Raw genomic sequence first — 23,194 nt, 5'->3', positions numbered from 1 at the left:
ACCTATTCAAATGTTTTTGGTACACCCCAGAAAATGGTTTATAAAAATGTTTAGTCCTGGCGAGAGCTAAATGCAAAAGAATATTAGCCAAAATGTGAATTGATATAAGATTTTTTTTTGTAATTTGTGAAATGGAAGAAGTATTATTTTCAATGGTAAAAGAAAATCAGATAAGTATTTGTTCAGGTTAGTTGCAGCCATCCAAGTAAGAATATTTAAAAATTTCTCCCTACCCATAAAACTTTTTTTTTTTTTAAAGCACTTTATGACGCACTCAAAACCCACAAATGAGATATTGAAGATCTCTGGGAATGAAAGGTTTAAACTATGAAATACCCTTTCTGGGTTTGTACCAAACATTAAATCTTGATTTGATTTCGAAAAGAAAAAAAAAAAGTCATTCTGAAAATAACATTAATAACAATGATAAAATAATTGTTTTTTTTAAAAAAAAACTTGCTCACATATATAAATGTCTTTATGGAAAACTCTCTCAATGAATCTGAAGAAAATTCTCAGAGTTGTCCTGCTAAGACCTGGCTTTTTGTGAAAGATGTGGTAGAAACACCAAAATGAATTCTGAAGGAACATAACCTTATAAAATGGCCTAGAGTTTAGGCAGGTTAGAAAGTAATTTTGCTACATTTATTTATGCTCGTTCAGTCCCCCAAACCTTTCCCACAATGTTATTGGATAAAAACTGCAGGAATATCACACAAATTATAAACTCAAGATGTGCAAATCGCAAGGTTCTTTAAAAGTTCATCTTAAAAAGAAAAACACTGGACAAAAATGAGTATTCTTTTCTCAGTCCCTTTTCTCTCAGTTTCTCTGCCAACTCTGCATATGCCTTTAACTCTTTCTCAGACATCAAAGTGAAAAGTGCCTCCTGTCAGGTAGTACTTGGTGGTCATTTATCGTCACATACTAGTTCATAATTCACATTCATCCCTTTAAACCACATTGAAACTTTCGATATCTTGCTTGTGAGCAACTCTGCAGAGCTGAAATGTAGTTACAGTGTTGAAAAAAAGAAAGCAACTTAATTCTTTTTTGTTGTTTTTTCTTCCCAAAGAGTTTAAAGTGAGATACAGTACTTGTTGAATGATAGACCAAGATGCTTGGTAATAAAGTGTGAACAGCATTTTAAGTGCTTAGAGATAGTAATATATGCTCATCTTTAAAATCTAATTCCGCACGTCACACTGGAATCTGAAAAAAGTGGCACCCGAGCTGTCCATAGTCATGAACTATAAACAGTACTAGAGTTAAAAGACAAAAAGATTTTGCAAACTCAACTCTTAGAGCTTCTGTGGCTCTCACTGAAGGGCAGTTTGCATCTACCTCTTGGGAGCGAAGTCAATGCAAGAACCTGATTGGTCTTCCTAACACTGCACAGAGACCAGCGGTGGGCGTTCATTCTCTCCCACCCGCCCCCACCACCCCCGACGTGGAGCGACGTTGAGTGGCGGCTTCCCTGGCCACCGTGACACCCTGGCGACATCACTGCACTAGCAAAGCAGAAATGAAATCCCACGTGTGGCAGTTGCTCTTTTTTTTTAAAAAAAAAATATATCAGTGCAGTCAGGCCCCATAGGGGGAAATATATATCTATACGATTAAAAGTTGCTTTTATTGTAAAATAGGTTGGAGAGAAAAAAGGTTCTTTTAAACGGTTAGCTTTCCATCTGCCGTCTGACGCCTCTCTACGATGCCCTGACGCTGGGTTCCTGACGCTGACTTTGCACGTGGGAACCCCAGGAGGACACTGCTCTGGACCCCCGATCCCATGCTGAGAGCAAGAGGAGGAGACAGAGGGAGGCAGAGAAAAAGAGACCCTCACGCACCGCCGCGGCCCCCGTGCACCCCCACGTGCACGCACACCTGCAGGTCCCTCCCCACACAACCTTCTCCCGACACTGGGGGGAGTCAGCGCCCACTGCATGCTTCTGTGCTGCTGGACAAGACAGGCGCCAGGAGGCCACATGCCTTTCTCTCCGGGACCCCTGAAGCCCGGACTGCCCCCGCGCTGGCCCTGCACCCGCCCTTGCTGACAGACACTCGTGGAAAAAGCATATGCACCAGTCTCCTGCGACACACCTGCTGTAACTCTAATGACAAGGTTAGAACAGAAACCTAAAATAAGGATAACATGTAAATACTGTGTTATTTAGCCTACAGTACAGTAATCTGGATACAACGGGTAAGGGAGAGCCACGGTTCCTTTCCCCACGCTGCCTCTACTTGCCTACGTTAGAACGGCCTTCAATGCAAATCTTAACCTCCTGAGGAATTAGAGAAGGCTTAGGAAGAGTCAAAGGTGGTTCGTCTTCTGACTTCTCCAGTTTGCGGGTCTCCGGCGCCGACCACCTCCTCTTCCTCGTGGCCGCGGGCTTGCTGGGTTCTATTTTGGTGAGGAAGGGCGCTGCAGGCAATCCTATTTTTTCTGGAAACTTCAGTTCACCGTTCTCAGAGAGCATCTGGGCACTTCCCTGATTGATTCCGTTTTCCTGCTCGGCGTACCTGTGTCTGCTGCCCGCCAGGCTGTCGGCCTTTGAGTGCTTCAGCAGGACGCTGGCCGGATCTGCGGGCTGGCCCTTCTTAACAGAGCCGTTCTTCAGGTTCTTGAGGGTGAGCGAGATGCAGACGTCCCCGACTGAGAGTTTGGAACACGGCAAATCAAAGAGCTGGCTGGTTCTCTCTGGACAGCACGATGACCAGCCCTGTCCAAACACAAAAAAAGGATACTCTACCAAAACTTCAACGCTGACCTGCGGAAACAGTGAGAGACAGGGAGGGGCAAAAGGAAGGAAACAAATGAAAACATTTTATTCTTGTTTTTCTTTACACACACACACACACACACACACACACACGCTGAACGGGGAAAAAAAATAAGATGTAGTTTACAAACTCCTCCCCCCACCCCCAACACATGACAATGAAGCTCTTAACTTTCTGTCATTCCTGTACTTACCATATTAGACGCTGGGCACAGCCATTGAAGCAACTTTGCAGTGTAAAAGTCCATTTAGTATTTAAAATATTCTGAGTATTAGCCCTACTGTCCGTCAACCCCCAGCAATGACAAAACACCTACTTAGCGTTCCACACTGAGCTAGGCTTTGCTCCGCGGTGACTCTGAAGCGCTCACTATGGTCTTGCACTTGACTAGCTCACTGGACAACTGCTGTGATCACGGATGTCAGGACAAAATACAGACCAGAGTGAGAACTGTATGTAAGCTCCACAAGGCAGGCATGTGTTTATCACTGTGTCCCAAGTCTCGAAAAGGGTATGAGGCATATGGTTGGAGTTTAACAAATATTTATTGGATAATGAATGTGTACACTAGGAATTTAGGGGGAGAGTAACCAATGGGCTAGAGGAACCAGGGAAGGCTTTCCCAGGACCCTGAAGGATGGGCAGGATTTGAAGACGCTCAGGGGCAGGACACTAGTGGGGAAAGGTAAAACAAGACACAGCGCCAGTGGTTGGTCCAACCCCAGGTATTCAAATTGGTCTCTGCAAATTATGAAAGCAGGTGAAGCCTAGTATACTCTCTCCATAGCTGCCGTTTTCTCTATGCCACTATGTGTCACGCAGCAAGGATAAAGGATTCAAATGAAAAGATAGTCTGAAGGAGTTCACAATCAAGTGGACAAAAGAGGCCCATGAACCAGAATTGCTGACCACTGTGGCAGGTGGGGTCATGGAGCTTTGCACGCTATCAAGTTACTGGAGGGCACTTTGGAGAAGAAGTGAGTAAGTCAGTCTTCCTGGATGAGGATACGCTGTGCTGAGGTTTAAAAAATAAAGGAAGTGGAGTGGAGATGTGGCTGCAAGGAAAAGACATTCCTGAAGTGGGCACATGTGGACAAAGGCAAGGAGATGGTGTGTGCAGGCATCTGCAAACTGTCCAGCCAAACTCTTATCACTGCCATTAAATTAGGCTGAAATGCACATGAAGTTTCTACAGTTTAATTCTCATGGAAATCAAATTTCTTTAACTTTATATAGAAAAGAAAAAGAGAACAATGAAGTCGTTTAAAAAGTCAATTTTCAATGGCCCTTCTAGATGTAGGAGACGAGGCAGTTTGGACCAACCCTCCTGCTGAGGACAACTAAAAACTCTGAACAAAAAATATAAACAAATAAAATTTAAAAAACCCTGGACAAAAGGTTAATTTTTTTTTTTTCTCATGGCATTGGACAGAAAACAAGATAGTAAAAAATTACTGGGTCAGATCAGGAAACGATCGATGGCCCAGTGATTTGAACCTGGTGTTTAGGGCCTATGGTCTCCTGAGGGCACTAGAACATTCTAAAGCTGAGCAGTTATAAAATCAAGTGCGCTTTTTCCCCTCCCCCACCCCTCCCAAGTGCACTTTCAATAGTCTAAAGAGCATGGGGCAGAGGGAATGGAGTTCAGGGGACACCACGGAACAGTGTTCTCTGGTGAGCCCCATTTTCTGGGCTGTGACCCCAGAGCATTGACACTGTACCTTATAGGTAAGGGTGAGCCAGAAGTGGACAGGCCTTTCTAGGACTGAAGCTCACATTTGAATCATCTCAGTCCCTAAAACTGGATTAAGGTCTTGAATTATTTCCACAAACACTTTTGCAAATAAAAGACTAGCATTCCATTTGAAAGTGGAGAGCAGTATGAGGAGACCAGGTAACATGAATAAAAACTATCAAAAAACAACAGATAATAAAAACAGACGCGCAGGGGCTTCTGATATACAGTTATCAGATACAGATTTTAAATGACTGTGCTTACAATATTTAAGAAGATTAAAGACAAGCTTGAGGATTTTGGTAGAAAACTAGAATTTATTTTTTTAAAGCTCCATAAAAATTTTAGAATAAAAAAAATACACCCAGTGAAATCAAGAATGCAATGAATTTTCCAACTGAATAGACATGGTTTAAGGGAGAATTAGTGAACTGGATTCTCTAATTAGAGCTTTAGAAGAAACTATGCAAAAATGAACATAGAGCCAAAAAAAGATGACTAATACAGCAGAGAAGGTAAGTGACAAAGAAGATACATTGAGAAGGTCTAACAGATACATAATTTGGAGGAGGAAGAGAGAGAGATAATGGGGCAGAAGTAATACTTGAGGAGGAAATAGCTAAGAATTTTCCCCAACTGATGAGAGATATAAACTATGGATTCAAGAAGGCCTAACCCCAAGTAGAAAAAATAAAAAGAAAGCCTCACCTAGGCAGGCCATAGTTAAACTGTTATAAGTCAAAACACACTATAAGCCAAAGGCTGGAGAAAATATCTTAAAAACCTCCAGAACAAAATATACATTACCTTCAAATAAGCAGCAATTAAATTCACAGTTTAATTAAACTCACTCATCAAAAATAATGGAAGCCAGAAGACAATGGATTATTTTTAAAGAGCTAAAGAAAAAGAATTGCCAATCCAAAAATTCTCTATGGAACAAAAAGATCCTTCAAGAATGAAGGCAAAAAAAAAAAAAAAAACATGCTCAGACAAACAGTAATTAAGAGAATTCACCACCAACAGATCTGCACGACAGAAAATACTGAAGAGTGTTCTTTAGATAGAGAAAAATGAAAAGTTCGTGGATGCAGGGAGTAAAGAGCAAGGCAAATGGTAGATGTGGGGGTAAATCAAATGAATACTAGCTATATACAATAATATTAAAAATGTTCTGCTGGATTTTATATACATGCATATACACAGAAACATATAAATAATTAAAATACAAAAAAAAAAAGACTTAAAAAATAGTAAACGCCCATGTAATTTACATGGTTTGCAAGTTTTCTACTTAATTATCTTCTTTGGTAACTCTGATTGATCTAGTTCTGATACACTTCTAGAATGACAGATTTTACTGGATCCTCAGAAGACAGATGTTTTTAGAAGGGACTAGAGTGAATATATATGGAAGCCTATTTCTATTGTGTGTGTGTGTGTGTGTGTGTGTGTGTAAACATAAGCCCATATTCATGTGCATGTTTTTTGGAGCAAAGTTTCATTGTTCTGGGCTATTTCCATAATGAGAAGAGAGCTAAAATTTTTTGAGTGCCTATTCTTTGTCAAATATTCAGGTATAAGCTTTACAAAAAGTATTTTGTTTAATGCTTACAATATATAAGAGTACTGCTATCTTCCAATTTTATACATTTTATAAATAGTCACAGAGAGATTAAATCACTTGTCTAATTTCATAGCTGTTATAGCTGATAGGATTGGGATTTGATCCCAGTTTTTAGTCCCCAAACCCATTTCCTTTTTCTTATAGGGCCTGATCTCTGGCCCTGTGAACAAAGATACTACGCCACCACTGAAAGAGATAAACTTAACATTTCCGCTACACACAACAGTGGTGAATATTACTTGCTGTAAGTAGGATCCAATGGTGTGAGCTTGCAGATTTGTTTCATGGTACAGAACACTAGGAGATAGCGTCTGTTTACATCTACTCATTCAATTCTACTCACCCTATAGAAGTGTGTGACAAGGCTGATATTCAGTTTCAAAACTATGTTTACATCACACACACATATCTATTATTTGCACTGTATACATTTACAACTGTACTTACAAGTTACACCATCAGACGGGGATGTCCACTGTATTCTAAGTGGGGGGACCAACCTGGAACTGGCTCCATAAATCCTCTCCCACACCTCTTGCAGCCATTAACAACGCAAAGTGAGCAGCAAGAACAAATCTTATGTCAAGTGGGATTGTTTAGCTCATTTTCAAGTCATAAAAACAAAGTTCTCAGGTATAAATATCTCATAAGCATCTCTACCAGACTCTCTGTTGGCTTGTTCCTGTCTAACTCCAGTCAGAGGTACTGTGACATTCCTAATATCAGAAGCACTATTTCCAAACGCATCAGCCTCTTTTTGGGCTCTGCGTGTTCCTGGGTAATTCCCTGCCTCCTTGCTGACAGACAGACCAACACCTACCAATGGAGAGGTCCTTGGCGTGTTAGCCATACGACAGACACTTCTCAGAGCAGCCAATAGTTTATTTTCTGAAACTAACATGTACTGTGTACGCACAGATAAGTCTATCTGAAGATTTTCACATGTTCCCAAGTATCTGCGGACTCATTAAGAAGAAATGTCTTCAAGGCTTTTGTAATAGGTAATATAATTGATCACTCTAAAAGCCATGATGCAGATGCACATATTTACCATTAAAGACATTAAAGACAAAATGTTTTTGAACATTTTGAAAGTCTTTCATTATTCCCTCAGCTAAAAACTCCAAAGATAGGCCTTAGAATTAAATGCTGTGGCATGGTCCATAGCTAGAACAGCCTACCTAAAAATTCATGAAAGAAAAGTGAGGGAGAGAGAGAATATTTAAGATGTGCACTAAAGAAAGTGGATGTTAATGGAATTTATTTCAACCTGGATAGGATTGGCAGGTTCTTCTTCATCACTTCAAAGTTTTGTCTCTTTGGTCCCTTCTGCCTAAATTCTGGCTCTGCCTCCTCCCAGAAGACCTGTGACATCCTGGGAAAAGACGCCACCACCAGACATCCTCAGCTGGGTCTACGCAAGCTGAGTTAGGAGCAAAAGATTATTTGGATAATCTAACCATTGTAGGCACTGGATTGGATAGCTCAGGCCAATGCTATTTTTCTTTTCGCTAATTATCTAGCTTGAAATATCTAGATAATGCATTTCCTCCCACCCCAGGGGTCTGAACGTTTGTGAATTAAAATATGTTTTTTCCCCTTTCTTCGGTGAAAGTTAAAATCTTGTTGCACATATCTCAAATTAGTACACTAAAGTATTCATAACAAATCTATTTTTATTTTATAATTAGGTTTGTCATAAGGACACACACATTCTTAAAGGTTAACTGATCATGAACAGTTAATGAAGAAATCTCACTGAGGGATTTTTTTTCAGTGAGAATATACATAGAGTCAAGTCTGTCTGCTTGAAATTCCCTTGGAAAGGAGCATTAACTACCTCAAAATGTGCTGTCAATGCCAACGGGGACTGTTTTGGACGTGGAACAGAGGTGTGATTCTGTGGCATGATGTCGCCTTAAGCTGGGACAATGAGTCTGTGAATTCCTTACATTTGAGACTTATGTGCACGTGTCCCCTTGTGGTGCTGAAAGCTCAAAATATTACTGATTGAGTGTTCATTATGACATACTCCACGTTTTGCAATTTTAATAAAGTTCAATAAGCACACACTGGGCTGGGCGCGGTGGCTCACACCTGTAATCCTAGCCCTCTGGGAGGCAGAGGTGGGAGGATCGCTTGAGGTCAGGAGTTCAAGAACAGCCTGAGCAAGAGCAAGACCCCATCTCTACTAAAAATAGAAAAAATTAGCTGGGCATGGTGGCACGTGCCTATAGCTACTTGGGAAGCTGAGGCAGGAGGATCACTTGAGCCCAGGAGTTTGAGGTTGGTGTGAGTTAGGCTGATGCCACGGTACTCTAGCCTGGGCAAGAGAGCAAGACTCTGTTTCAAAAACCAAAAAAACAAACAACAACAATAAAAAAACATAACAACAAAACAATAAGCATACACTGAGCACCTGCTAAGTGTTACAGACCCTAGAAGGGCATCTATTGTTTAAAACCTAGTTTCTTGCCTTCAATGGGGAGGCACAACATCCATGTAAACAAGCAACTTCATAAGGGTTCATCTGGATACTGACCACCACATTGTCTGACCACGTCCACTGGGATGTCTAATTGGCAACTCAGACGTACATGAAACAGACCTCCTGACATGTTCCTGCCCAGTGGCACATCCCATGCTCCTCCCTATCCCCATGAATGGAATCCCCATTCTTCCAGCTACTCAGGTGAGGGGCCTAGGAATCACACGTCCTTCCATTCTTTCTCTCATACGACACGTATCCAAATCATAAGCAAGTACTATTAGTTTTTCATCCACATAAACCCAGAATGAGACCCTTTCGCACTCCCTCCACCACCTCTGTCCTGACCAAGCTGGCACCTCACTTGCTGAGTCGCTATGAACAAGCCCAATGTAGTCTGCATTCACCCCTTGTCACTGCCTTGTAGGAAAACCGGTCTCCTTGCTGGGCCTTTAATTCCAAAGACACTTGTGCCTTCTGGTCTGTGCACCCGCTGTTCCCTGCATTCGGAATCCTTCCTTCCCCATGTACTGTTGCGGCCCATTTTCCTTCTCAGAGAGAGCTTCCCAAATAGCTCTATTTAAATTAACAACCTTCTAGTCTTCTTATCTTCTTTATGTTGCTTTATTTTGTTCCTGTAGCACCTCTGTTTTTTTTCCCCTTTTATTTATTTATTTATTTTTTGAGACGGGGTCTCGCTCTGTTGCCTAAGGTAGAGTACAATAGTGTCATCATAGCTCACTGCAACCTCAAACTCCTGGGCTCATGTGATCCTCCTGCCTCAGCCCCAAGTAGCTGGGACTACAGGTGCCAGCCAGTGCACCCAGCTAATTTTTCCATTTTATGTAGAGACCGGGGTCTTCCTCTTGCTCAGGTTGCTCTTGAACTCCTGGTCTCAAGCAATCTTCTTGCCTTGGCCTCCCACAGTGCTAGGATTATAGGCCTGAGCCACCCAGCGCCACAGCACTTGTGTTTTTATGTATTCTTTTTTTGTTATTTACTTGTGTGTTTGCCTGTCAGTTTCACCTCTTCCCCCAAACTCATTGTTCTATCCCCAGAGTCTAGGAGACTTCCTGGCATCTAACTGGCAGCTCAGTGAAAATCTGAAGGAATAAATAGTTTCGTTTGCTTTTCATATGGAAAAACATTGCAATGGCACAATTGGCCAACAGAGGACACTGTTTAGACAATGGAGAGACTGCCTGCCCTTGTTTTTGTCACCAGCTGGGACTAAATTAAGCTAAGGTCTGTCCCAGGGAGAGGAGCAGTGGCTTCCCCAGGGCCGGGCTCGCCTGTGACAGGCAGCTTTCTGGTCTGAGCCATAGCTGCCTCACTCTGTCAGACGCTGTGCTTGTCGTGATCTCACTGAATCACACTTCTTTTTCTCTCCACTCTTGCTCCTTCAGTTGTGCTAATACTCATTAATTTATTTTATGATCGTGTTGGGGTTCCAAACATTTTCCAGGATGGTCTCTGATGAAAATAAATTCGTGAGAACAGTGCCACATACAACCAAAGCATGTTACATAACTCCTGGAAGCTCAATATAGCCCATTTTTTTCATCCTATAAATACATCCTTTTCCAAACACCTTAAGCAGTCTGTAGGATGAAATGTGAGCATAGCTGGGCTTTGTCCTTTTACCAGCTTGAGGCCTCTCTGGCTTTCATCTCTCCGTACCTTGCAGCCAGTAGCTCTCGTTTCGAGGGGTGGATCACCCCCATCCTCCTCCACCCTTCCCCATCCAACTCCTGCGGCTGCGAGCACACCCATTTGCCCATGGCTGCTGTTACGAGACGTGTGTCTACCCCCGCCCCCCTCCAGCCCCCTAAACCAACTCCTCTAAAACCATCACTTTCAACTTCCATTTTGGAAGGAAGAACCAAGACAGGGAGGCAACACAGCCTCGCTTCTGGGCTGATAATTATTTATTCAATGTCACTTTCCTAGTGTGGCTAATGACTGGCTTTTATGATCATTTTTAGCTACTCTGTGTGAAAGCTTGATAAAATTCCTTCCACTACTTTGTCAATAACTCCTGTATCTAAACGCTATATGCACACACGCATACCGCATATTTATGCTGTTTGATTGTATATTTCAATCTTAGATTGGTGCTATGTCTATATACACACATATGTACATAGCATCAAAAACAAGATAGAAAGAAAACAAAACGTCTGTTGTTTAAATATGTCTCCCTTTTCCTTCACAAGAATCCCTGTTTTCACAAATGCGAAGGGCATCTGTTTTACAAAACATTTCTGTGTGACACTATCCCAAACATACAAATTCTGCCTGTGGCTGGGAGCAATGAAATCTCTCTGAAGCTGGGTTCTAGTGAATATGTCTAGCTTTTGGTGAAATTATTAAACTGGGAATTCCTAACTTTGTCTGCACATGAAACTCTTGATCCTGTTTTACCTGCAGAGAAAAGCCAGTCAGCTGTCCTGGAAGGCCAGTTTGCACGGCCACGTTCTTAACATGAAGAAAATCAGAAAACCCTAACAGCAAGGATTAAGGGGATAAGCAAGAGATCCATTTACTTCAGTTTTTAAAAATCATGAATAAAAACAGTCAAAACTCTTCAGTTGAGTGTAAGAATATTCTGTGAGTGTTCTATTGAAAATATTTAATCACGTTAATGCTAAACCTGACTCGGTCTTTGGTGGAAGCATTTCAGGGTTGCTCAGTAAACCCGCACCCTAGCACAGTGACACCTCCCAACGCAAATCCCAAGTTGAAAATTGTGTTCTTCTCACACGTGGTAACGTGGCTCACAGAGCTCCCTTTTGGGAAGGGCCTACTAGGAGGCTCAGGGCTGGCCAGGAAGACCAGAAAGTGATCGCAGCAGCTCTGACATCACCGTCCTTAGGCACAGATTCTAGCCACTTGCCCTCCTCCTCTGGGGTCTTAAAATGTGTGCCTTAAAGAGCAGTAGGCATGATATTTGGTGCTGAAAAAGCAATGAGCTACCAAAGCCACAGAAAAACACAAAGGAACCTGAAATGTGTAGCAGTAAGTGAACGAAGCCAATCTGAAAGGGCTGCGTACTATATGATTCCAACTATGTGACAGTCTGGAAAAGGCAAAACTACAGAGACAGTAAAAAGACCAGGGGTTGCCAGGGGTTAGAGGCGCGGGTGGGGAGATGACTAGGTGAAGCATGAAGGATTTTTAGGGTGGTACAACTATTCTGTGTGATACTGTAATGCTGGATACACGACATCATACATTTATCAAAACCCACAGAATGGACAACACTAAGAGTGAACCCTAATGTAAACTGTGGACTTTAGTTAATAATAATGTATCAACACTGACTCATTTATTATAACACAGGTATTACACTAATCCAACATTTTAATAATAGAGGAAACTATGCCTGTGGAAACTGTCTCTACTTTCTGCTCAATTTTTTGTAAACCTAAAACTGCATTAAACCATAAGCCTATTAATTTTTTTTTTAAAAAGCTATAAACAATGGTCTGAGAGAGTCTCCTTCAATAATACATACAAGATCACCCAGTTGGGGGCTCTTCTATCATGCAAAGGTTAAAAGAGAACATTTTTCTTCTCTTCTTTATGGAGGGGTACACAGACTCGCAAACAAAAATGTGGCTTGATATAGTTTCTCTGTTGGAGACTTTCCAACAGTAGAACTGATAGGAAGCTTTTTACTGGGGGCTTTGCACCCAGGGCAGTTGCCTGCTGTTTGGTTTTTGATACATTAGGATTCATTTCCACCAGGCTCCGCATGTTAAATGTTGGCAAGTGGGTCTGCCTTGGCTGCCGAGGGACTGACTATACCGGCTTCTGTGTTGCTTGCACGAGGGCCTTGGCTATTTTAGGCATCAGCTAATCCATTCAATGCATAATGCTGCCACCGATGACTCACAGTCCGCAGCAGTCACATTAAAAAATAGTGGAATGAAAGAAAAGCCATTAGTAGACCTGCAGTCAGTACATCGTTACAACACACCGTACGAGCACGCACGCACGCACACCCACGCCCACACCAGGACAGCTGGGAGAAGAAAATGGCAATGAATATTAAGCAGCTACCAAGTAAGTCAGGGAAAACAGTCACCCCGGCAGGATCTGGGAAGCGACAGACAGCCCTAATACCATACGGAAGCTTGGCATTTAGGAAAAGAAGCAGTCAAAGGAAAGTCTCAGCCCAGAGCACTTTACAAATAAATTTTACTATAACTCTACTGAGCAAATACTCTTCGGAAAAGCTGAATCTAGGGAGCGTGAGGAAGAGGGATGGGAAGGCTGCTTGTAAGACAAAACACTTCGTGCCAGACAGAAGCCAGGGCTCCCCAGGTGGGGCCGTCCCAGGTAGGGGATCTCCCAGCGGGCACGTTGTTAACACCCTTTCTGCAGAAAAGGAGCACAGGAGCCCCTGTTTTCTCATTGGTTCTCTTACTCATCTGGAGGGCTGGACCACCAGCCCCCAAGTCCAACTCATGCTCAGAAAAGCAGACGGCACGTACATGCTCACGCGGGCTAGAGCGAGGTCATTCAGCCTCACTGGTAGAAATAGCCGTGATGGTGCTTCTGTGCCATGAGAATATGGGCAGGGTAAAAACAGCTTGTTATGCTCATTGGAAACGTTCATTTTCTTCCTAGGCTTTTGTAGACTCTCTCTCCTCCCATGAATTCTTTTTAAGAGTATGAGGGTTTTTATTTATTTTTCAGAAGCGACCCATTCTCCTCTCAGGGGACAAAGTCACCCAAGTTGCAGCAGGGAAGGGAAAACGAATATTGCACAAGGTCCCACCGCTACTGACTGGTAGAGAATAGATTCAGACTTAGATCTTTCTGGCTCCAGGTCCCACATTTTCCTACGTCCCACCCAAGGAAGTATGAGATACCCCAGCCTTCTCTGCAGTGGCACTGGCTCTCACGTTGATGCTATATTGCCTGAGGATCCCATCCGGGACTCGCCACAGACTTAGGGTCTCAAACTTGGAGAGCAAGAAGTGGATTATTTTTGGGAGTGAGGCCTGAGGGAAGCGATTCTGTTGTCCTTTGGGGCTCTCAACCAGAATCAAGCATGGCAAAGCAGTATTTCTCCCATCTGGAGCTGAAGGTGCTACTGTCCTCTCCCTGAAGAGGAAGGAGGGGTGCACACGGTGGTAACGGACACCACCCGGAGTTCCCCTTTACTCCCCTGGAATTGCACAGCACCTGGGGTGGGGGGAGGCCTGGGAGGACAAAGATGCTTTGCCTGTGCAGAGAAATGCTGCACTGAGGATGGCAAAGCCACAGGGATAGCGACAAACATGGCAGCACATTTTACTCCTACACTGCCTCTTCTAGAGTCAGCCAGGACAAACTTGCAGGCATCTTTCCACTCTAAGACTTAGACATTCAGCTCTGTAAAAACAATCACCATGGTAAACACCCTTCAGTTTTACACGGGATGACTTTAGTTCCCTACCAGGTCTAAGTGCTGATTAGCACGAGGTCAGTGAAGGTTCTCCTTAATCCCCCTCTTGGTTTCTGGTTAGCTGATGCCAATAAATTTTTACAAGAGCTGTTCTGGAAGGCAGAAAGGTGAAAGAGTAAAAAACTAAGGAGGCTCAAGAGATTATGTTGTATAAAGAATCACTTGCTTGTTTTAGAGATGAGAGAAACTGCAGCTCAGAGAGGCGAAACACCTTGTCCTGCCGTAGATTTGAAGCCGGGCCCCAGGCTGTCTCCCTATTACACCCCGCCACACCCCAATGGGCATGACCTTGGGAGGGTTTATGAAGTCAGGCATCCTTGCGACTCTCTGTTCACACAGAATTTATGCCAAGGGTCACAAAGCCATCTGTCTTGTAGAAAACCATTCCTTCTTCCATAACTTCCCCGATCAAATATGTGATTTTTGCTAATCAGGTGCACATTTCTAAATTTCCCTATGGAGGCAAGTGTTAGTGACGCCTAATTCGCTGAGAAGACCTGGATGACTCTTCAGGCCAGAGGGGACTGCTCCCCACACAGGCACCGACAAGGGAAAGAAGGATGCAGCCCTTTGAATCTCATTTAAGTCCAGATGTTAGTTCTCTCTCTCCCTTTCCTCTCCCCCCCATCCCCATTTCTCTCTCTCTCTGACCCTGTACTGACTCTGAACCTGTCACTCCTGGCAAGCACAGCTAGTGGAGTATTTTAGCTGTGATGATGTCAGCCGATTTCTGATAGGCCCCTCCGTAAAGTGACAAATCACTGGCTGCGTCTGGGTCTTGCACTTCTGTTTTCATGACATGAAACCCAAGCGGCCTCTTCAGCAGACCTCAGCCCTCTCGCCTGTCTTTGCAGAAGCCCTCCCGGGCACACTGCACAGCCACACAGGGGCAGCTCCGAGGGACCTGCCAATAGGCCGGGACAACCTTCCACCTGCTCATCTGCACCCTGGCTGTCAGCAAAGAGACTCGGTGTTCTAGCTATGGGAAAGAGATGAGAACAGAGCTCTGTCGGCACGGGGAAGCCAAACTCGATCATTTAAGCGTTCACTTTGCAAAGTTCTAGGCAGGGAAAACACATCTAGATTCTTCCTCTCCAAGAACTGAATAGGGCTGTGGAGCTCTCACAGCCTGGCAGAGATGGTGGTCAGGAACCAGTAGCATTTCAAAACAAAACCTCATTCCCTACCTGCTTCTGTCCACAATGATGTTTTTAAGGATTCAAAGTATCATTAAAAACACAATTATTCTTCACTCCTGTTTATTTCCATGCTTCACTTGGGGCCAGGGAAAAGTCAACTTTGCTCAGGGTGATTAACTTTCTCTCTACTAGTACCCACCCCTATTTCACGTAGGAAGTAGCAGAAACCAGAGATGGGTGGTGAGTTCTAAATAACGATGTCATTTTTTTAAAAAAAAAAAAATCCTGATTTTTGCTTTTTTTTTTTTTTTTTATCAGAACTTTCAAGAACTCTTTCTTGGGCTTCCCAAAGACTGTAAGACCACAGTAACATACCACAATAGCAAAGATAAGTGTTCAGGGCTAAGGTCTCTCTGCAATGCAGGCCCCTGGCTGTGCAAGACCCCATATCCAGTCATTCACAAGCAGTTCTGGAAAACACTTTAGAACATTGGTTTTGTCCCTCCTGCACATGGTTCCTTAAAAAATGCTCAAAGCAATTCAAACCAGTGACTAGTTTGTCTTTTTTGCCTGTTTTATTTTCTTTGAATGTTCCCAATAGCAGCTATTCCATGACTGTTCACAATTCAAGCCTGAAGGAGGCTCTGTTCTATTCTAGTGTTTTAAAGCCCTCGGTGGAAGCATTTCCAGAGGGAATGGTCAGGCCAGGAAGTTCCCAGCTGGAGGGCGAACCTGTTTGACCCCCATTAACTTGGGTAGTGACCTAAACAGGCTTTGGAATAAACGTGTGCAAGTGATCCAAGAGCCTCAGAAACGGTGGACTAAGAAGCCCGTGGAAACCGAGAGTTCATCATTCCTCCAGTTTTAATGTGACTCAGCTGACTTTACCACAAGTCAAGCAGGTTACCTGGGACAGGCCTGACTTTTCAGATTGTATTAACTATGCCTTTTATTTTCTGATGCTTTGACATTTTAGGGCCTTGCTGCCCCTGGAGGGACTGCCCCTGCTAGGCCTGGCTGATTCCCAGAGATAGCAAGCCACTCAGTGGGGAGTCTGCCTCTCATATGCGAGCCCACCAATCCACAGCCCATGCCTTAATCACCTCCTATATTGGTCTGTCACTCTCAGGGCCACTATCCACCTGTCCTAATCACTGCAGGCCAGCTACCAGACAACTAGGGACAGCCCCTCTGCCCAACAGCCCACCACAATTATTCCCACAAGCCAATGCTAAACCTTCTTATCCTGCCTCCCCCATTCCCTCCCACAGAAACCTAGTAAAGGCTCTTGTCTGTGTGTTCCCCTCACTCCCTCTGCCTCCTGAGTGACCTGGTGCTTCCTCCTGTGGCCCCGCCATGGTGTGGTGTGCCACCTTTTCTTGGGATCGGAGGTATAACAAACTATCTTTTCAAGTTGTCTCCTGATCTGTTGGCCTTGCCACACCTAAATAATAAGATATATATAGATATTTTAGAGATGGGGGTCTCGCTATGTTGCCCAGGCTGGAGTACAATGTCCATTCACAGGCACGATCCCTGTGCCTGATCAGCACAAGAGTTTTTACCTGCTCCATTTCCAACCTGGTCACCCCTCCTTAGGCAACCTGGTGGCCCCCCACTCCCAGGAGGTCACCATATTGATGCCAAACTTATCACAGACACCTGAGTAGCACAGCACGCTCCAGTCCAGAACTCCTGTACTCAAGTGATCCTCCCCCCTCAGCCTCCCGGGTAGCAGGGACTATAGGCTCAAGTCACCACGCCCGGCCAATGAGATCTGCATTTTAAAACAGATGTTGTAATGGGATGTGATCGCTTCAGGATGTAATGTCCTTACCCTGACAGTACCCTCTGTCTTTTCCTGGTAAGACAAAGCGCAGAATGACCACTAGAAAGCCCTGCAGCCTTTCTCAGTTGGGGTCCTTGGCTGGATTTTCCGAATTTTCCCAAGGGGAGTACATGACTTGCCGCACTCTGGATGCACAGAGGTTAATTCATTACAAATGACAGATACCACGGGGAAACAGGACTCAATGTTCTTGGAGAACATGATCTCCACAGGCTGAGTCTAAGCTCTAGCTACAGATGAGAACCCTTCATGTCGCCTCACAGAAGCAAGTCATCTTGCCAGGAGACAATGACAGCGCTGTGGTGGGGCGTCCCCCTCCCTGCGCGACCCGCGCCAACATTACCTGCGCTCGGTGCTCCCCGACGGCGAACTGGATCACGGCGACGCCCGGGCTGTGGCTGTCCTCAATCCGCTCCACCGTGCTGGAGTCGATTTTCAGGTCGTTGCTTATCTCCGCACTCTGGATGAAGTCTTCCGTTTTTAAGTCTTCCACCTTCTTCAGCTCCCCGTTGGCCAGCTGGATGATGGAGCCTTTCATGAAGTAGGGGGGCAGCGTGGGGGCGGGCGCCGCCGGGGACGCCACCGACTGCACCACGGGCAGGTGGATCTGGGCCTGCACCATGGCCGGGTAGGCCGCCTGGGTGCCCAGGGCCTCGGGGCTGAAGTTCTCGCTCTTGGGAAGGGCGGTGGTGACGAAGGTGTGAGGCACTGCAGCGAACTGAGGGGACGACGTGACGATGGCAGGGGCGGCCCCCGACGCTTCCACGTCAGCGCTGCCCACCGGAATGAGCAGGGGCTGCGTGCCAGGGATCACCAGGTGCTGGGGCAGGCCACCGGCATAGGTGATTGCTTGCTGCTGGCCGCTCAGGTAGCCGATGACAGGGGGTTGGGTCCCCGCGTAGAAGGCTGTGGCTGGCAGTCCCACCGGGAGTGGCTCTGAGGCGCTGTGTGTGGTCTGGATGACCGTGTGGGGTGACAGCGCGTAGGACCGGTGGCCGGGCTTCCCTAAGTGCAGGCCGCTTTTGTCGTTGAGGGTGGAGGGGGAGGCCTCCCGGTGAGGGGCGTGCGGCACCTCCATGTCGGCCGCCGGCGTGTTGCTGTTGGGCAGGACCATGACCGAGGCCCGGACCCCAGCAGGGTCGCGGCTGCCGTAGTCCGCGGCGCTCGGGTGGACCACCACGTGCCTGGACTCGTACGGGTGAGGGACCGACTTGCCGCCTGCCTTGCCCAGGCCCAGGTCGGCCGAGGACGGGGCCCCGTACCGCCGGCTCTTCTCCATCTCGCCGTTGAGGACCTCCTTGGCCTGCACGGCCTGCTGCAGCCTGCTGCTCTCGGCCTTCTTGGTGGACTCCCGAGGGACGAAGTGGCTGCCGGAGTCGCTGTATTGCACGACGACCTGGGAGGAGGGCCCCAGCGTGAGCGTGTGCGGGATCATCGTCTGATGGGGGTGGAGGTGGACGGGGATGGCCGGAGGAGAGGCGGTGCGCCCGGCGCTCTGCGGAGAACTGGAAATGTGGACGTACTGGTTCTGCTGGGCGGGTGGGGGGGACCCCGGGGTGATGAGCCCCGGAGCCCTGCCGAGGTGCTGCTGCTGCTGCGGCTCAATCTTGTGTCCCGGTGCCTGGCTCAGGCTGCCCACGTTGGCCAGCAGAGTGGAATAGGCCTCCAGCTGGGAGCGCTGGGATGGAGTGGCGGCCCCTGCGGCGGAGGCCACCGAACTGGTGACGGGGTTGGCCGTTGGGGAGATCAGCTGTGACGGGATGAAGCCGGTGTAGGGCCCGCTGTACTGGGAGGACCCAATGAACTGGAAGGTGTGCGGCAGGTGAGTGTACTGCACGGGGGACACTGGAGTCCCTGACTGCGGGGGAGGGTACGCCGTAGGCAGCGTGGTGGCCGCCGGGACAGACCTGGGAGCGCTGGGCGGGGAGTAGTCCAGCCCCGTGGACAATGCTTTGTGTAAACCTATTCCCTGTTGTAAACCAAGCTCCGCCGCCGAGGTCCCCGCCGGCCCGTGCCTCCCACCCCCGTGGCCCCGGCCGCCAGGGTTGCCTGGGAGCCATGCCGCGCCCTCCGCCCGGTGGTTGTCGCTGGGCAGAGCAGGGGCCTTCTCCTCGGAGGACCGGCTGGTGGCGGGGATCTCACGCTTCTTGGGAGGCAGGCATTCATTGCTCCGCTCTTGGTTGGATTTCATTTTTCGCCGTCCCCCCTCCACGGTGACTGTTTCACTGTCTGGCTGGCTCTGATTTTAGTCTGATAAATGGAAAGTCACATTTGATTTCTGTAGGGGATCCAGGCTCTTCATGAGGAATCATCTCCCCGTGGGTACAATCCGCCAACAGCAGCTCTGGATTCTGGGAAAAGGAAGAGGGCAGTGACAAGGGGAAGAGGAGAGGGAGAAGAAAGGGAAGGAGGGAAAGGAAATCAAAATATCAGCACAGGGGAAAAAACACACTTGGCAAGATTAAGACTAGGCCTCTGGATTCAATGTGAATTCCAAAAACCCGATTATAGCCCTAGCATTAAAGCAGATTAAACACTAGCCATGTAGGCTGGCCCATCATGAAGGAAGACTGTTAAGACACTGAGCACATCAAAACTGTAAAGCATATACTTTTAATGGAATTAACAAGTCCCCTAAGACACATTCAATACCATCTTCTCTTTTTTCCCCTCTTTTTCTTAGACCGTAGACAATACATTTCTTAATTTTTCTTTTCATAAATGCTGGTTCCATTGCTCACTCCTTCTTTACCTGGCTGGAAAAATGAATGAACTCCACGGGTGGAGCAGTGGAGGAAATGACACCAGTGTGCCCTCAGTGCCAGGCACTGGGGAAGGAGCAGTTAGGAGCTAACGTCATGAGCATCCTCACCTGTTATTTCTGAATCATCATATGTCAGAGCCACTACTCTCGAAGGTTCCACCTGGCTCTGAGTCCATACTGGATTTATAACGATTTCCTCTTCCTTAATCCACACACATACAAACACACACACACACACACACACACGCACCCCAGCTCTGCAGAGGCAGCCAAAAATAATCCTGTTCTTTACAAGTTTCCAAAGCATTCCCAGTACAGCCACTCATATGGTTACAGAACGAGGCAGTTAACAACATGAATTAGATTACGGTTACAAAAACCCAAGTATGATACAGTAATAGGGCTGATGCATTAAAGTTTCCTTAACAAGAGTTACACACTTGCTTCATCCTTGTCTCTTTCTTCCTGTCCCAGTTGTCTTTGAATTTTCCCTTCATACCGTCCGCTCACTTTCTCCCTAGGAAGGGCCAACGCACCATTAACACTATAGATGACAACTCTTTCAGACGAATCAGACCTGTGTGTTCAAAGCGGAACATACGAACAGTGATTCTGGAGCCAGTTCTTATGGACAGGTGGTCTCAGTCTTTTAGTAACCACTGAACTCCGAGTTATCACCACTGTGTGGGCAAACCAATGCCCAACTGGCAAGAGGCAGAACGTCAATGGAACCAATGTGAACCATGCCCCCGTAGGTAGCGGCTACAGGTGTGAGCAGCGTAGTGTACTGTGATCCCGAGGGCTGTGGGATTAGGCTTTTGGGAGTTCCAGGCCCTCAAGTTTTGGCATTTCTCGTACTCTGACCTTCTTTTGAATGATCAATTTTTTTTTTTTTTTTTTTTTTTTGAGACAGAGTCTCACTCTGTTGCCCAGGCTAGAGTGAGTGCCGTGGCATCAGCCTAGCTCACAGCAACCTCAAACTCCTGGGCTCAAGCGATCCTCCTGTCTCAGCCTCCCGAGTAGCTGGGACTACAGGCATGCACCACCATGCCCGGCTAATTTTTTCTATATATATTTTTAGCTGTCCATATAATTTCTTTCTATTTTTAGAGGTGGGGTCTCGCTCTTGCTCAGGCTGGTCTCGAACTCCTGAGCTCAAACGATCCGCCCACCTCGGCCTCCCAGAGAGCTAGGATTACAGGCGTGAGCCACCGCGCCCGGCCTTGAATGATCAATTTTAAAATAAACATAATAAGGCAGCAGCCCTTCAGCCTTCCTTCCTTGCCCATGCTGAAACAACGGTGAGATCCCTATTGTAACACAACCGTCCTTTCTCTCCTCTGCTCCCCCTAATTTATGACTTTTTTTTGGGGGGGGAGAAACAATGATTTGGTTTTGCTTCAACATCATCAATAAACACCACAAGGAAATGACAAATGACACAAAAGAAAGTTCCCTATCCTTAATGATTTTGATCAGGTATATAGGAAGGTGGAGGTTTAGAAATTTGGTGTCTCAACATAAAAGGACATTTCAATAAGCATAGGATTTCTCATGACAAGAGAGGCACTTAAACACAGGGCTGGAAACAAAAAATAAAAAGACCTACAACATTAATGCTAAAGAAATGAAGAACTACCAGGATCTAAGGAGTAATGTCAGGGCTTTTATAACCGCCAAGTAATTGTGTTCTCTACAGCCTTCTCTTATAAGGAGCTTAGCACATAATGTATAGCCAATATTTGTGAATCAATTACAATGACAATAAAATTAAACTAAGAAAGCATCAAAAAAGTTGCCCATTTTTGGCTGCCTGAAAATTACTTATAATTATCTTTTCTCTTTAGATTTCAAGGGTTACTCTTAAAATAGGGAACTAGGCCAGGCATGGTGGCTCAGGCCTGTAATCCTAGCACTCTGGGAGGCCGAGGCAGGAGGATTGCTTGAGATCAGGAGTTTGAGACCAGCCTGAGCAAGAGCAAGACCCCGTCTCTACTAAAAATAGAAAAATTAGCCAGGCTAGTGGTGTGCGCCTGTAGTCCCAGCTACTCGGAAGGCTGAGGCAGGAGTATCACTTGAGTCCAGGAGTTTGAGGTTGCAGTGAGCTATGATGACGTCACTGGACTCTAGCCTGGGCGACAAAGTGAAGACTCTGTCTCAATAAAAAAAAAAAAAAAAAAAAGAAAGAAAGAAAGAAAGAAAAGAAAAAGAAAGAAAGGGAACTACAAAAGCTCCCATATTCCCATATCAACTAGCGAGGAAAATTCACTCATGGGATCTACTCAAACAGAACTGTTCCATGCGCCCCCTGCTGGTTCTACTGCGGCGCTGATCCAATAAAACGCCACAGGATTTCATTAGAGGTGTTCATGCAAGAGTGATATGTCAGAATCTGAAATGAGAATATTTGCATATAGTAGGCCCAGCCAGTAAGGGAATAGGTTAATTAGCCCAAGGCAGCTCTAGGGAAGAAAAAGCAGCAGCATAAAAGTCCTTTCAAAGCCAAGTAAAATGTCAAACACATTCAGGAAGAGATCCATTAGCAATGCAAATGTAAAATTGCCTGTACAATTGAATGCACAATATACAAAACTAGAAAACTCCTCTGAAAGTACTTCTCAAAGAGCCCAGCTTTAGTAAATTTGAAAAAGAATGCTAACTTGGTTCTCAGTAGTGCAGAGGCTTATTTATGCTATTTATTTACTTGGGAGACAGAGGCTGGTCTTCTGCTAATGAACCACTAAGACATATTGGCCTTAACCCACGAATTCAAATTCATTCTTCTGAAAAGTTATCCATTGATAAACAGCATTTTTCCCAGAGATTGCCAATGATAAATCAAGGATACAAAGATTAACAGAGAAGCTGAGTGACCTGGGAACAAACTGATAAAAATTTCCATCCTCCTCCTACGGTGCAGCACGGAGGAGACAGGACTCCCTAATTCTGTGGCATGGGCCCCTTCTCTGCGCCCCATTAGCTTTCTGTATTGTCTCTATCAGGGGAAACATGAGGGTAGGGATTAGGTCTTGCTGCACTTTCAGCAAACTACCAGCGGGTGCCACCATGCCCCGGTATTTTGGAAGATTACTCATGGACTGAAAGAACAGGGAGGAAGATGGAAAGTAGAGTAAGAAATTGAAGGAAGAGGAAAAGGGATAAGAAAGAAGAAAAAAGAATGAGATTTCTGCTTTTAGGGTCTCTTTGTGTGTCCTGAATTGCCCTCTGAGGGATGCCCAAGGAGTCGGAGCACCTGCCACAGCAGAAAGATTTCTTCGAAACACATGCACAGTACTATAAATGCTAAGTTTCCAGAGAACCACCTATGCAGACCACACCGTTTAAATATT

At 45.7% G+C, this 23,194-nt stretch overlaps 2 protein-coding genes across 3 annotated transcripts in view; both read right to left on the bottom strand.

Annotated features, from left to right (window-relative positions):
- Nucleotides 1–489: 489 nt before the first annotated feature.
- Nucleotides 490–19,271, bottom strand: ATXN1 (ataxin 1). 2 transcript variants are annotated; one of them, XM_069493285.1, is made up of 2 exons: nt 17,424–19,271; nt 490–2,771 (listed from the first exon to the last, which is right to left on the bottom strand). In XM_069493285.1, exons 1-2 carry the CDS (start codon nt 19,269–19,271, stop codon nt 2,241–2,243), a joined length of 2,379 nt encoding a protein of 792 aa, XP_069349386.1. In that variant the 3' UTR covers nt 490–2,240. The 2 variants fall into 2 exon arrangements, with proteins under 2 accessions (XP_069349386.1, XP_069349387.1); XM_069493286.1 differs by having other exon boundaries at nt 490–2,723.
- A 31-nt stretch (nt 19,272–19,302) lies between these two features.
- Nucleotides 19,303–23,194, bottom strand: part of LOC138398835 (uncharacterized) — a 363,472-nt gene continuing 359,580 nt past the window's right edge. The window contains exon 5 of the mRNA XM_069493287.1: nt 19,303–19,431. Within this exon, the coding sequence (XP_069349388.1) occupies nt 19,303–19,392 (90 nt within the window). The 5' untranslated portion in view covers nt 19,393–19,431. The remainder of the gene's footprint in view (nt 19,432–23,194) is intronic.

The sequence above is a fragment of the Eulemur rufifrons genome, chromosome 18 (genome assembly GCF_041146395.1).
Source record: "Eulemur rufifrons isolate Redbay chromosome 18, OSU_ERuf_1, whole genome shotgun sequence".
Lineage (NCBI taxonomy): Eukaryota > Metazoa > Chordata > Mammalia > Primates > Lemuridae > Eulemur > Eulemur rufifrons.
Note: the sequence above shows the minus strand (reverse complement) of the source record. Positions and strands in the feature narration are given on the sequence as shown.

Coding starts and splice junctions, on each gene's coding strand:
- ATXN1 (XM_069493285.1), bottom strand. CDS start 19,271: ATGAAATCCAACCAAGAGCGGAGCAATGAATGCCTGCCTCCCAAGAAG. Junction 2,772..17,423: donor TCGGGGAGCACCGAGCGCAG/GTAATGTTGGCG, acceptor CTGTTTCCGCAG/GTCAGCGTTGAAGTTTTGGT.